This window comes from Hydra viridissima, unplaced genomic scaffold (genome assembly GCF_058129835.1).
Source record: "Hydra viridissima isolate aposymbiotic clone 2 unplaced genomic scaffold, HvirCarnegie_v1 scaffold_5, whole genome shotgun sequence".
Classification (NCBI taxonomy): Eukaryota; Metazoa; Cnidaria; class Hydrozoa; order Anthoathecata; family Hydridae; genus Hydra; species Hydra viridissima.
In genome coordinates, this window is record NW_028324304.1 from 4,224,788 (window position 1) to 4,239,579 (window position 14,792).

A 14,792-nucleotide genomic window follows, 5' to 3' on the forward strand; every position below is an offset into this window, starting at 1 on the left:
CTATGGAGATAAATTGATCAACCGTTTAGTTGTGGCTTTCTATTAAGGAGATTAAATACTATAAAAATTTTTTTTCTTTTTTTACTCAAGTTATCGTAATTTTATTGACAAATGCTACAGTTTTTAACGATAAAAATATCTTTCTTTTTAAAAAACAACAACATTTGCAAAAAAGATTTTTTTTAGTTTAAGTTTTAATTTTTTTAGAAAAATTACTGAAATAATAATTAAGCCCGTTGGACTATTGCGGAGGGGTAAGGGGTGTTTAAAGGGAAGAGAAGATATGTTCTCAGAGCTTTCTAAAGCCTTTTGCAGGCCACATTCAGGGTTGTTTGCGGAATTTTTTTACAGAAGGAGAGATACGGTGCACGGTGTGACGAAAATCTAAAATTATTATCTCCAAAACGGAACCAGATATCAGATTGGTTTTAACTACTACCCCCACTAAATTGATAGTCCTGAATTTAATGGTAATATTTTTCATAGCAAAGGTTGCTATGGAAACTCAGGAAATCTAACAACCATGTAATTTTAGCCAATGTCAATCCTCAAACAGACCTATCAAACGGCATATTTGTTCCAAGAAATAAGTATTAATAAGGTCACATTTTTGGAAATAAGAAAAATATTACTACATATTTAAAACATTTATAGAGAAAATATGAAAAATATACTTAATTAGTTCAACAGAAAATGTAATATTTGTAAACTATTGTTATACGATGACAAATAAACTGAAACATGTGAATGGTAACTTTAGAGTCGTCCAAATCAAGTAAATGTAAGGCTTCTGGATCTAACTTACTTAGACCTGTGGTCCATTTGCATCTAAAATAACTTAAGTAAGGATTAGATGATGAAAGTAATATTTTAATGATTTCTGAATTTTTTTTCCTACTGTTCTATTGTCTTTTATAGTCCTTATTTTAATTTTCTCGAGCCTTTTCTGATAATTCTCCAAGAGATAAGATATTGTTTTAGATAATTTGTTTGCCTTGGTATAATATCTTGTGAAGTGTACATGACACTGGCTTTCAACTGTAAGAAGTTTTGTAAAACTCGGCAGTTTGGTGTAAATATTTTGCAAACTTAATTGTGTTTGTTATATGCCTACTTGATAAGGATGGTATTGCATTTCTTGATAAATTCTAAGTTGACTTTGTTTATCAGCTGTAGGCTCTAACTACTACTTTTTCCATCATTTGTATTTCCACAGATTTTTTTTGGAATATTAACAACAAGCCCTAATCTTTCTCTGAACTCCCCTTGAATTTGTTTTTTTTTTTCATCCTCTCGGATTTTTTTAGAACGTGAATTATTTCTGATATAGATTGTTGCTCCAAAGCTAATATTAAAGCCAATCTGCAAAGTATGTTCCATGATCCTGATTCTCGTGTAATGGAGAAATACCAAATTGTATGGTTTTCACATTTATTTCTCTGTCTCCGTCAAAATCATCAAGTGTAAAGTAGTAGCTTTACAAATGAAACACAATGAGCTGGTCGGTATATCGATTAATCACTGCGCCACTTTCCCATCTATCATTGTTAGATTAAGTTGATGACGAATTGTGATTTGACGTCCGTAAATTTTGACCATAGTTACTAGTTTTGATATTTGATTTTTTATATTGTTTGTTATCTTTTTTGCTTTTTCTTTAGTTTCTGCCGTGCATTCAAACAAAATTGGTTGGAAAAAAATTTTTGATGCTTCTCGTTTTTCCAAAAGTATTTACAATCTTTTGAACTGGATGATGATGGTCCTGGCATATACCGTTCTTGGACCATTGATGTTATGAAAAAGTACAAATCAGAAAATCCTTCAGTGATTTTTTGTTTATAATTACTTTGTGCTGAGGATCCATCACATTTTGATATTAAAAGCAAATAAATATTTTTTAGTTTCTGTATATTCTCCTTTGATTTTGTTTCCAGATTTCCTCTTGATGTATGGTCTGATAAGCTTTAATGCTTAACAGATTCCAATGTTTCACTAGTTTCTGTATCATCTGGAACAATTTTTTCCTTTGCTTTTTTTATTTGATTCAAACTGGGATGAAGCATTTCTCAATAACATGCACTTTCAAACAGACAATCCAAGATCTAAAAATAACGCCCAAGCTTCATCTGGAGAAAAATCAATTTGCGTTTTTACTGTTGCAAAATGGAAAATTGCGCGGACAAAAATCAGAAAAGTCATGTCTTCTAAATTTGAATTTGAAATTTTTATTTGATTAACAACATTTTAAAACAGAAAAATCCAAATATGAAGTTTCTTGTCATACCTTTATAAAGATATAAACTGATCTATTGTACCCAGACAAATTCGCATGTCGGGGTACAAAAGATCAGTTTTTGCGGTAGCATTTTAATGTGCAATGTAATTATTTTTCCCAGACAAATATATATTGTTAGAAAGGAGTTTAAAACCATTTCAAAAAAACATTTCAAAAATCATTTCTAGAATTTTGAAAAGTTTCACGGGAAGTTCAAGTTTTGACAATTTCACCGAAAATTTAGTCCGAAGTCACTAAATTTGGTCCGAAGTCATTAAATTTGGTCCAAAATCACTAAATTTCAACTTAAATGGGGTTTTGAAAAAAATTATCGAATATTATACCGCCTTTTTTTTGCCGATAATACTACTTATGTGTCTTTCATCAAAATCTCAAACGATCGCATCCGCCTTTTTTCACCACATTGAGTTTTGTAATACAGTATGAACAGTATAAAAATACATATATCAATGCATAGTGAGAAAGTTCCATCCAACTACGCGGACAAAAATCAAAAGGCTGTTAAACCAGCGATTTTTTATATTTTTTGAAACCAAAGGAAAAATGTTAACACCAGCTCTTCTCAACACCAGCCCTCCACAACACCAGCCCTCCACAACACCAGCCCTCCTCAACACCAGCTCTCCTCAACACCAGCCCTCCTCAACTTCTAAGTAGAAGTAAAAAAAAAAAAAATAAACAAAAAAGTATTTAGAAAAATTATTTATATGTTGAAATTTTCTCAGCAAAAAAATAGAACCTTTTAATTACTTTAGTTCCTCAGGAATTCAGCTCCAAACTTTTAAACTGTTTAGAAATCGGCCTAATAAAACCCTATAATCGATAACTTGAGAAGGGCTTTATCGATTTTGACAATCAACCCCATGTTGCAAAAAGAAACCTTCAATAAAGACGTAAGAGTGAGCTAACTTTTGTATTTAAAGTATGTGTGTGTATATTGTATGTGTGTGTACTACCTGTCCCTGAGCCAACAGCTATTAATGACGTTTGACTTGACCAGTCTAGTTAAACTGAATCTGGTGAAGGTGGAACGGATAATGATGAGTTCCAATATTCTCCAGAAAATTTAGAATCTCAGTTGTTAAATGATTTGGTAAGAGATTTGGGTTTGACTAAAAAGAAAGCTGAATTACTTGGATCTAGGCTAACAGAAACCATTTGTTGGCGTCTCGAACATACAAATATCAATATAGCACAAGAAATCGGCAGTTTGCCAAGTTTTTTAAGCAAGAAAAGAACTTAGGTTTCTGTCATGATATTTGTTGTTCTAATGAACTTGGAATTGAGTACAACAATGAAGGATAAAGGCTTTTTTATAGAATCATCAAAAACTGGCTTAAAAGTTACTCTTATACGTGATGAGTGATTTTATATGTGGTCAAGTATAAAACATGGAAATTAAGTAAACCCCTTTTGTGAGTCATGCAAACGACTTTAAAACTCGTCATACCATCCAATCGTGATAATTTTGCATAGCTGATTTTATTTTAAATAGAGAGGAGATTTTTGTAGGTTTCCTTTTTGGACTGAATAAACCATAGGTAGTGAAGCATGTGTTGCCACTGTTGATCCCTTACCCAATTGTCCCATTCACGTTAATGGGAAAACAGGGCAAGAAATTGACAAAGGTTCACAAAAAATTGATGTGCAAGAAAAACATTAGTAGCCAGAGAGAAGAACATTTCCTAAAAAACTTTCACAGATCCAAAAATCCTTCTAGCACTTGTTCACTTTAATTTAGTACACCCTATGGGCAAGGCTGTACTAATTAAAGTGAACAAGTCTTTAGGCAAGGCAGTACTTAATGAAGTACAGCCTTGCCTAAAGACGGTGAATATTTCAAGTATTTATGTGAAAGGTTTCCTCATTATCAGAAACCAAACTGAAAGAGGTGGTTTTCGTTGGGTCTGACATTCCAGCGTCGAGCATTCTTTGCTGTGGACTCGATCAAAAATAAACTTTCCATCAGACAACTGAACAATAATAGTTTTAAAATTGTTTTACTTTTTTTTTTTTTGCGTGGGTTCATTTTTTTGAGTTAAATATTTTTACCTGTTTTTGGCCCATATTTTAAATATGATCAAATTAAACTTGGTTTCAACTTATAAGGCGAAAGGTTCGAAAAAAGCCGCTACACCGATTTTAATCGAAATAAAAAGTTCCTGTTTTAATTTAGCATTAAATAAATTCTTTCAATATTGGAAGATGAGCGAGAGGAGTAACAACTTAACGGAGGAAAAACTTTTAAAATATATATTACGAGAATTTTTTTTTTGTATGATTGACTCGAAAGAAAAAAATTTGTATGAAACGCAATAAATCACTTTAAAAAGTGGCATATCTAACCGAAGAACAAATATTTACACTATCGACATAAAAAAGCTACATTAAAAATTTTTTGTACATAAAATACTATAAAGAAATCAAAAGAGCTGCCTGATAAACAGATTAACACGAAAAGGGTTGAGGGGGAGTTAAGAATGCGATTTGGATTTATTGGCTTAAAATACTCGAAACTCAACTTAAACTAATTTCATAGAAAAAAAAGGGAATAAAACTCTGTAAAGGAAAAATTTTGAAAAATTAAACATTGAAAATTGGTTTCAAATATTATTTTAGAATTCCAGCGAAAAACTAAAAAAATGCAAACTCTTTAAAACATAAAAAAAATCTAAAAATTGAAGGTTAAAAGGGGAGTATGTGGGTGGATAAACGAGGGATACAAATTGAAAAATTTTTTAAAGAAACTATTACCCTGGCGAGCCTCTTAAACTCTTTTAAACTCTACTCTTTGCTTTACTCTTTGTTTGTGCCTCAAATAAATAAGTACTAAATTTTTGTGCGCTTATCTTTTTTTTGGAAAATGCAGATTTCTTAAACAGGTAAACATTTATCGAGTTCTGTTTAGCGACCGGTAGAACGCTCTAAAGAGAAGTTTAATCGCAAAGTTAGAAAAAATAACATTATTAAATAAAATTTAAATAGATGTAAAGTTATTGTAAGCTAATTGCAGTATATAAATAATTTTAAAAATGAGAGGAGGACCACTGATCTCTATAATAACTGGATAGCTCATCTCTAATATCAAAATTGACGCCATAATCGCCATATTGGAAATCCCCAGAACTCTGAAAACTGATACTTTGTATTTAAAGCGATTAGTCGAAAAACAGAACTTAAAGCTTACGGGATTTAAATTTTTGGGGCTTTCCAATATGGCGATTTTGGCGTCAAAAAATTTGGAGTTTTGCTCGGAGTTGCGCTATACAGTTGGGGCGATGGGGAGTTTACAAAATGTTTGTGAGTTTTAAAATAGTTTTTACGCTTCGTTACATTTTGACGTAAATGTGAGAATAGCAAGTCATTACAAAAACAGGTAACAAATATTTTAATTTGGACAACCCAAATCACGTATTTTAATAAACATGATAATTATAAGCCTGTGCGGTGGTCCAAATGAAATATATCATAATTGTGGTATATTTGTTGATCATTTATTATTATCATTAAGGATATTTACGCAGTATTTAAACTTCAGTGTTAGATAAATCAACGTTGTTATCAATTTTTGATCCTGTGTAAAACAAAAGCCGTTTAAAATGAGCAAAAACTAATAAGAATAGAAAATGAATAAAGATCCAGTAAAATCTTGAAAAGAATGAAACTAAGAACTGTTAGACAGGTTAGTATGTAAACAATTTTTGTCATTATTTTGCACATAAAATAAAAACAAATATAACAATATGGTAAAAATGGTTTTTGGTCATCTACCATTTAAGTTATTAAAGGATGTACTTACATCTTACGGCCCTAATTAATTTATCAATATCAAATAAAAAGCTTCTAAAAAATATAGTTTCCTTGTTAAACATTTTTATAGTATGATGATACACCGACGTTGTTATTGTATGATTGATACACCGACGTTGTTTTCCTTAAGATGTAACAAGTTATAAAATACAAACAATTGAAAGAAAATAGACGCATTTAGTATTAATGCGAAAAAACATTGAAATAAGCTCCAGTAGCCAAATAGAGCTCAGATAAAGAGGTACAGCATCATGCACCAATAAATATTCCTTCTTAGGCACTAAAAAAGATGCATTGTTGATTTCAACAGATTTTGATATAATAAATAATGATATCTTTTTCAAACTTTTTGTTTTCAAAACAGTTCTCGGCTGGTTAATAGTAACCTCTAATATTTAACAAAAATGCTTGGAAAAGAAAAAGTTTTTTTAAAATTTTAGAACTTTAAAACTAAAGAAAAAGAATTCTTGTAAGCTTTATCAACAGTTTTAATTGACTGATAAGCATAAATATTTTTAACATCTGAATCTGACTCTGTTGATAGAGATGCATTCATTTTATGTAATTTGAGTATTTGTCGTCATATGTTATTCAATTTCAACATTTGTGCAAAGAGAGGGTAAGGGACTTTATAATAGCAGCAACTGTTGAGGTCATTTCAGTTGATTATGTCACAGGATAGTGAGTTTTATGGAATATATTGTGTATTAAAACTTACTTTGTATTAAATGAATTGATGTTTTAGGCCTTAAATCATCTAGATTGTTTCTTATTTAGATAAAATTTCATCACAAGCAGAGTGTAATATATCAATTTCATGGACCAAAAACTCTGCAATCCCATAGCTAAACCCAGCATGATGAGTGTACTGAAATTTCTACTGCTTTGTAATTTTCAATAAGTGAACTGATCATTTTAATGAAGCTAAGTGATTTATAATCATAACCAGGTAAGATGTCTTCAAACATGATCAGTTCTAATGATCAGTTCAATGAAACTGATGTCCAGCTGATTAAAGCTCTTCTTAATTTGCTTTAAATGTTATAGGGAAGGAGTTTTGAAATAGATTTGGCAACTATTTTATCAGATTGATGCAGGAATTCTAGTTCATCCATATTTGAAATGTAATAAAGTTTGCTGAGTAGACCATTCTCATCCATAACTTTCCCAATTGTTTTGCAGCAAGCAGTGGCAACTAAGATTTTTTTTTTTTTAGTAAAGATTATCCTCTTTGTAATTGTTGATCTGTTTTGAATGGTATTTATTTTTTTAATTAGATTTTGTACTCAAGAAATTGATTTTTCTCCAAAACCGATTCCTATGGATGCACAATTTTGCATCAAAGTCAGCTAGTTTAAAATAAAAATGACTTTACCCACTAGAAGAAATTAAACTGACTAAACCTAAAGCTTTTAAATTAATCCATATTAAAGATTGATTTTATCAAATTATTAAAAAAAAAAAACATTGTCAAAAGAATGAACTTACTCCCGATCTGCTTCTTTAATAGCTTCATTTAAAGCTTTTCTTTCCTCCCTTAATGTTTCTCTGAGTACATCCAAAGAATAATCACTCTCTGAATCAGTATCTAATGAGTGATCCTTTTTACGTATTATATCTTCTATACGACGTTGAATCCGTGTTGAAGAACGCAGCGCAGCATTTAGATTTGGGGAAAATAAATTCCTGCGTCTAAATTAAAGCAAACTTGTAAACAATCATAATATACCAAATATAAAAAGTATGTGGTTGTTCTAACTATTTTGTGAAAAATAGAAATCATTTCTACCTATAACTGCTATATAGATTAAGGTCATCAAGGGCATATCCTAAGCTTTTAACAGGCGAGTAAACAGGTTCATATATCTGAGGAGCAGTAACTGAGCGATAGTGCGTACCAATAGATGGTGTTAATGAATAATCTCTTAGGAGCTTCCTTGCTGTGTAACAACAAAAATGAAGATTTTAAGCCAAAGTAAATATGCAAATACTTAAAATCATAGGACAAACAAAAAGCAAGCCTAATTCAGGACATAATACAAATTCTATTTCTGTAAAAACTAAACTCTAAGGTAACAATTTTTTTAAAAAGTCTAGAATAATGTTAAATCCTCATTTTAAAAAAAAACACCAAGACTGAATTAAAAACATAGAGTTTACATTTTAGAAGGTTTTAGAAGATATTTATATGGAAGTACTTACATGGTATCGATTCCACTGAAGTTGATTCAACTCTACTAAGCTTCACTGGTGACTTTGGTCTTACCAACTTTGGTGATGATGATCGCACCAATGCACGAGCAGGAGATGTAGATCTTCTTGTCTTTGGTCGGATAAAGGTAGAGAAATTACGGTTAGACAAAACTTTACCATCAATATGACCCACAAGAAAATCATTATTAACATCAGAGTAGCTATGTGAACGTTTTAAACAACATTTTTTCTCTTTACATTTTGTCTTTTTCACAGTTTTTTTATTAGGTACCCCCTCCGCGTCATCATTCTAAACAAGTTCCAAGTCCTAAGTTAGTGAATATTTGAATTTTTTTTTTTTTAAACTTGCTTTTGGTGGTTCTGTGCGCACATAAAATAAAGATTGAAGATTGAATGCTAACGAAATTTTAAAGCATGGTTTGTATTTTTTTGAGAATAAGTTATGAGCAGATTAGAAGACAAAGGAATTTAAATGCTTATGCTAAATACATGACCATAGCCACCTTTCTTTATATGCAAAAAATAGTTGATTTTATAGCTTAAAAAACATTTAGGAAGTACCTTAGCATGAAGGTACTTCCTAAATGACTGTAAAATATTGTAATAATAAATGATATCATTAACTTTTAATGCTTTTGACTATGTGAACCTTAGAAATAATTGCACGGAGGGATTATTTTGCAATCAGAACATCAGCAAAACTAAACTAAAAATCAAATAGGTCTTAAAAAATGTATATACTGATATTAAATTGCCACTGTCAGCAACTTCTTTGATTATTGTCTTTGTAGAAAACTCTAGCTTTACTGGCTCTCCCTGAAAAGTGATTAAAAATAGTTAGCTAATTGCAATAAAAAACAAATAAAAAGATAAAATGAAAAAAGATAAAATATAAAGTAAAATACATAGTTTTTACTTTTTGCTTAAAGATTTTGTTTCTTTAAATACATAACTCTGAGACAATTCAATCCAAATATAACACAGAAATTTTAAGTGTATTCAAAAAAAAAAAAGTTTTGAAGTTATTTGAAGTGGTTATTTTGTCAAAAATAAAAATTTAATTAAATGAAAACAATGTGTATTATAAATAAAAAATTTAAAAAATATTGTAGAGTTTATGTAAAATTTAAATAAGAAAATAAAACACTGGAACAGCATAAATTTTACGTACTGTAATTCGAATAGGTTTGAATTTTGATGTTTTGTAGAGAAGAATTTCTCTACCAGAGCCATAGTAGGGAGGAATGGAGGGGTACAAAAAATCATGAGTATTGCTGCTACAATGCGCTATCACATTTCCATCTATAATAGAAAACAAACTTGTTTTTTTGCTATTGTTATTACTGTAAAGAAAATAAAAACATTAAAGTTTACATATTTTTAAGCACTTATAACCAAGACATATTTTACATAGCAGATTTTAAAAATGACTATAGTGTAATTAATTATCTATTTAACAGAGTGATAGATTTTCTATATTTAGCAGTGTAAAAATTTAATAACATTTAATATGGAATTCAACAACTTACAACTTTCAAAACAAAATTTCACTAAAATTGTTAAGCTAATTTTAATTAGTGAGTAAAAGCAGATTTAAATTTATGTGCACCTCAAATTTTTACAAAATAAGTCATAAAACAGTTTTATGTTAATAAAATAAATACAAACTTGTTAATAATTAATAAATAAAAACTGATGCTAAATCAGAAGTAGGAAAAAAAAAAAGGTAAAAACAGAGACATTAAATTTTTAATTGAAAGATTTTTTTTTAAATGCAACATTTTCTTCAGGGAAGCAATCAAAAGCATGATATAATTTTGCTAAAAATTTTCAGTGAAAAAGATTTACAAATTATCTAGAAAATGTCCACAAACCTGAAACATAATCAGTTTGCTGAAGTAACTCAATAACAACATTATCCGCTAAAAATAAATTTTTATCAGCATAAATATTTGATTATATTATATTTAAACAACTTTGCAAACTATTAAAAAATGCTGACACATAAAAACATTAGTCAAACCAACAACAATATATTTTTAAAAAACTTTTAATCATTTAAAACAAACCAAAAAAACTTAAAACTTAAAAGAAACCCTTAAAAAATTACATCGAAGTGAAACAATTCAAAACATACACCAAACATCAACTTTAAAAACTACATTACAAAAAATGATATAAGACCTTTTAAAAGACTTGCTACTAAAGCTGGATCAGTGCAATCTTGAAATGTCTATTAAAACAAAAATAAAGTGTCAGTTTTCTAGTTATCCAGAGCAAACCACATGCTAATTCATATTATTTATTAATACTTAATATCTATTCAAACAAGTAAAACAGCCCAGATAAAATTATGCATCATTAATTATTATATTTGATATTAAAGATTTATTCTAAAACTAAAAAGACCTCAAAGCTGCACAACTATACTAAAATATACTAAATACTTTATATTACTAATTCCTAAACTTGAAGCCAGTTAAATTATAAGAACTTTTAAATGAGAAAAAAGAAAATCAAAAACTGAATTTATTGTAAACTTACTCGTTCAAACTTTAATTTTTCACGAAAAAACAGAGGGAATGTTGGGGGAACAGATTTTGTACGAGCCTCCAAACCAAGCATTTCAAAGCGAAGATAAACATACTCATACTGTCTTAGAAAAGTACCAGGACATGTGATCTAAATTTGCAGTTGGTAAAGTCAATAAAAACTATTGAGAATAAATATTAGAAATATTTAAGCTAAAGCATAAGAAAAATTTTTAAATAGCTAAAAAAAAGTAACAAGACAAAGTTAAACCATCAAGTTATGATGATTAGACTGTTTAAAATAAGACACAAAATCAGCAAGTTTAAGGTCCAATAGCCTTGTCAAGTTAATAAACATACAGAAGTGACAGAAAAAAACATAATTCTTTTTATATAAGATTTTTTTGTATCTTAATGAGTTTTAATAAGTGAGTCTACAAGTTTATTGCTAATTAAAACGGTGATAGGATTTTGCCTCTGAAATTGGAAATAATTTTAGATTTAATTGAATTTTTGTAAGAAGATAATATCTTAAGAAGATAAATAATAGTGATACATTTGCGTGTGGTACGTAATCTGTTATTAATAAAAAACACCTTCTCTGCTATAAAGTTATGGTTGCTATCAGATAAAGCTTACTTATCTAGCTATATACCTGTAAGCTTTATTAGAAAAATCAATGAACATAAATGTGGTAAATATGGATTAAACAGTCTTACCGTATGTAAATCTATTTCTATGATGCATTTCATGGCTTTTCTTGGCATTTTAGATAAAAACAAAAATTAAATTTCAAAAATTTTGGAACGTTTATTAGGATTAAATTTCCACAAATTTCTGTAAACACGGCTGCAATTATAGATTTTTAGCAGAAACTGTTTCTAATTATTGGTCACACGTTCACAAAAATATCTGATTTTAAAACTTATGATTGTTTAATTTAACATGAGGCCATTTTACATAACAACACAAACTTTTTCAATAATAACTCCGTCGTGACCAATGAATGGGTTACTATTTTAGCGTGGAAACGAATTATTCACGATTTATAAGTAAGTAAATATGACAGCTTTCTTGAAATAAAACTTTCATAAAAAACAATAACTATTGAAAATCCATTCCCATCTATTAAAAATGTATATCTTAAATATAAGCGGCAATCAATTATAAATGCTCGTTTTTGATAAAAGTCTATTTTGCAAGGGCAGTTTTTTAAAAAAACACTAGCAAGTTTATTCAGTGGTTCAATTTCTTTTTTTTTTTTTTTTTTTTTTTTATCTATTTATTTTATCCAAGGGACTTAATTTAAAATCCCCTCGAACTATCTTGTTTTTTGATAATAAAAGAAAGTTAAGATTGATTTTTTAAAGTCCTTAATTGTATGGGATTTTTTTCCTTGTAAATGATATGGACGTTGGCATAAGACAAATCAAAATGCCATCGTTCTGAAGTTCGGTACGTTTGTATTTTTCACGAGCAGATTTTGACTCATTTTAAAACCCCATATATTTTTAAAATTACTTCCACGTATTTCTTAATAGTTAATGTCTTTTTAATTATTTAAAAATAAGATATTTAGTTTTATCCCATTTTTAATAATTAATACTACCCTATTTTTTTTAAAAAAAAAATAAAAAACTATACACATTCCCAATTTTATTCCTATTAATAAACTAATCTAAAAAAAAAAATATCAACAGTTATAAAAAATTTAATTCTTTTTGACACATGTATTAGGAATTTTCAACTTTTTTAAACTCAAATTTTTTTTTTAATCAAATAACAAAAAATAAAATACCCCATAGCCAGACAGAAAACAAAATTCGTTATTCTGCAATCAAGATAATAACAGATAAACGTTAAGAACAGGTATTTCGTTTGTGGATTAGTTGATACTTAATTGGCGTTGTACAATGAGGAAGATTCTCTCAAAGTATCATAGAAGTTCTCAGAGAACTTGTACCTCTTCTCTTGTAAATTCGTTTCATTTTCATTTTTATTTTCATTTTCATTTTCATTTTCATTTGAACTTGAAATTAAATGAACTCCATAATCTTTTTTTAACTATTTTTATTTAACTATATATTTATAACTATCTTTTTTATGTTTTCTTGAATATTTTATGTGAGCTTTATTTCACGCTTATCTATAGGGTGCTTTAAAAGTCCCCTAAAAATTTATTAATTTTATTTATAGCTTTTCTTTAATAAAATCCGACCAGTAAGCACATTAAGACCAGTAGCACATGATAAGTGTTTGTGGAGTTCTTGTCATAAAATTGAATCATCAATACTCGATCAGGATTTTTAAAAACTCCATCTTCTGAAAAAATAAAGAACACAATGAAATTAATAAAGCAAACAAAAATATCGCTTTATGAATAGGGTTTTGCATATAACAACACAAAAATAAATTACAGTTAAAAATGATAAAATTATTTTTACTTTCCGACGGAACATTTGAAATTGGTATTTGTGACATTTTTAAACTTTTAGTAAGTAGAAAGACAACATTCAAGCAGCATCAGGATCTTATTGAAATTTTTTATATATTTTTTTTCCAAAAAAAAAGGCCGGTGTTACCAATTTAGCCAACTCATTATTCAGGCAGAATGAGTAACTTGTTGGTCGCAGTTATTTTTTTCATTAACAACAAACTTCTAAAGTGCAATATATTTCAGTTAATAATTTCCAGAGGCTTTTTTTAAAAAATTTAAAAAAAATATTTTTAATCGAGTTTATCTTTTCTATTTCATATCTTGTCGAAAATTGCCCTATGTCCAAGAATTGTTTTATCATATTCTTGCACAGCATGTATCCCAGCAAGCACACAACGTTGAAACAACGTTGAAATAACGTTGATCAACGTTATTTCAACGTTGTGTACTTGCTGGGATCCGTAAGTAAATTGACTTATTCGGTAGCGCCTTAGCAGTAAATCAAACAACATAAGAGGATAAACACATAATCCTAATGTTTAATGGCATATATATGTACTTGATAATGGTGCGCTTTCTTTATTCCAACCACCCTTCCTCTCTAAAAACGTTTCCCTCAACTGTCTAGAATTTTAAGGAAACGATCTCTTACCGCATATTAGAATAGGCGCAAGAAAATAATGAAATCTTCTCAGAAATAATTTGTTTCGGGATTTAAAAACTGCAGTTAATTAAAAAATCTTAATTTTAAAAGGAGAATAAACAAACGTGTTGTCAAATTAAACAAAAAAGTTTTAATCTACTTCTCCACCGTCGTAAAAATGTTCTAGCATATCTCCTTTTAGACCCCCCGTCTACTCGTATAATAAAAAGAATTGGTCCCTCTCCCTCCTTTCTCACGTAAATATAATTTTAGTAATGATAAGATCTTTCTCCCCCTCCCCTCCTCCCTCCTCCACACCAGAACAGATTAGATATCATATTCATAGTACAGATAAAATTTATTAAGAATATCAACTTTAAAAGCTTAAGGTTAAATAAAGTGCAACAAAAAGTAGAATTAAATGAAAATTCGAAAAACGCTGGAGGGTCGATACGCTTCATAATATCACATTTAAATTTCATATGTAAATGCTATTTGTCGATACAGCCCTTCTTTCCGAAGATACCAACCACCACTAGAATTTTCAGGAGATGTATCCCTTCGTGTAAACCAAATAGCTAATAACTTTAACAAAAATAATAGTATAGATGATTTTTAAAAGCTGTCAAAATCTCTTAAAAAAATAGTAAATATTACTCCCTCCTAACCTAAGTCTAAATGAGAGCAAACAAAGTTTAAAGTTTATAGTTTTGACAACTCCCTCCTAAATTTATACTGGTAGACCTCCCTTTTAAGAAAAAAGTTTGTCCAGCCCTCCTATTTTAAAAACCTTTTATTGCTCCCAATTTAAATTAGAAATTTAAACAACAAATAACAAAACAGATTTAAGTGATCTAAACT

At 29.0% G+C, this 14,792-nt stretch overlaps 1 protein-coding gene across 2 annotated transcripts; it reads right to left on the reverse strand.

Moving 5' to 3' along the window:
- Positions 1 to 4,602: 4,602 nt before the first annotated feature.
- LOC145189299 (uncharacterized) lies at positions 4,603 to 11,872 on the reverse strand. Of its 2 annotated transcripts, none has more exons than XM_090086969.1 (10): positions 11,571 to 11,872; positions 10,865 to 11,002; positions 10,505 to 10,553; positions 10,195 to 10,242; positions 9,492 to 9,622; positions 9,062 to 9,136; positions 8,309 to 8,429; positions 7,896 to 8,046; positions 7,595 to 7,798; positions 4,603 to 5,220 (listed from the first exon to the last, which is right to left on the reverse strand). In XM_090086969.1, the coding sequence occupies exons 1-10, from the start codon at positions 11,616 to 11,618 to the stop codon at positions 5,187 to 5,189; spliced, it is 999 nt and encodes a 332-aa protein (XP_089943095.1). In that variant the 5' UTR covers positions 11,619 to 11,872; the 3' UTR covers positions 4,603 to 5,186. The 2 variants fall into 2 exon arrangements, with proteins under 2 accessions (XP_089943095.1, XP_089943094.1); XM_090086968.1 differs by having other exon boundaries at positions 8,309 to 8,609.
- Between the last annotated feature and the right edge of the window lie 2,920 nt (positions 11,873 to 14,792).

Bases quoted from the DNA above. Each gene is read 5' to 3' on its own strand.
- LOC145189299 (XM_090086968.1), bottom strand. From the start codon at position 11,618: ATGCCAAGAAAAGCCATGAAATGCATCATAGAAATAGATTTACATACG. The intron at 11,003-11,570 runs GTAAGACTGTTT...CTGCAAATTTAG, and splicing joins TAGAAATAGATTTACATACG to ATCACATGTCCTGGTACTTT. The intron at 7,799-7,895 runs GTAGAAATGATT...GCTTTAATTTAG, and splicing joins AATCTATATAGCAGTTATAG to ACGCAGGAATTTATTTTCCC.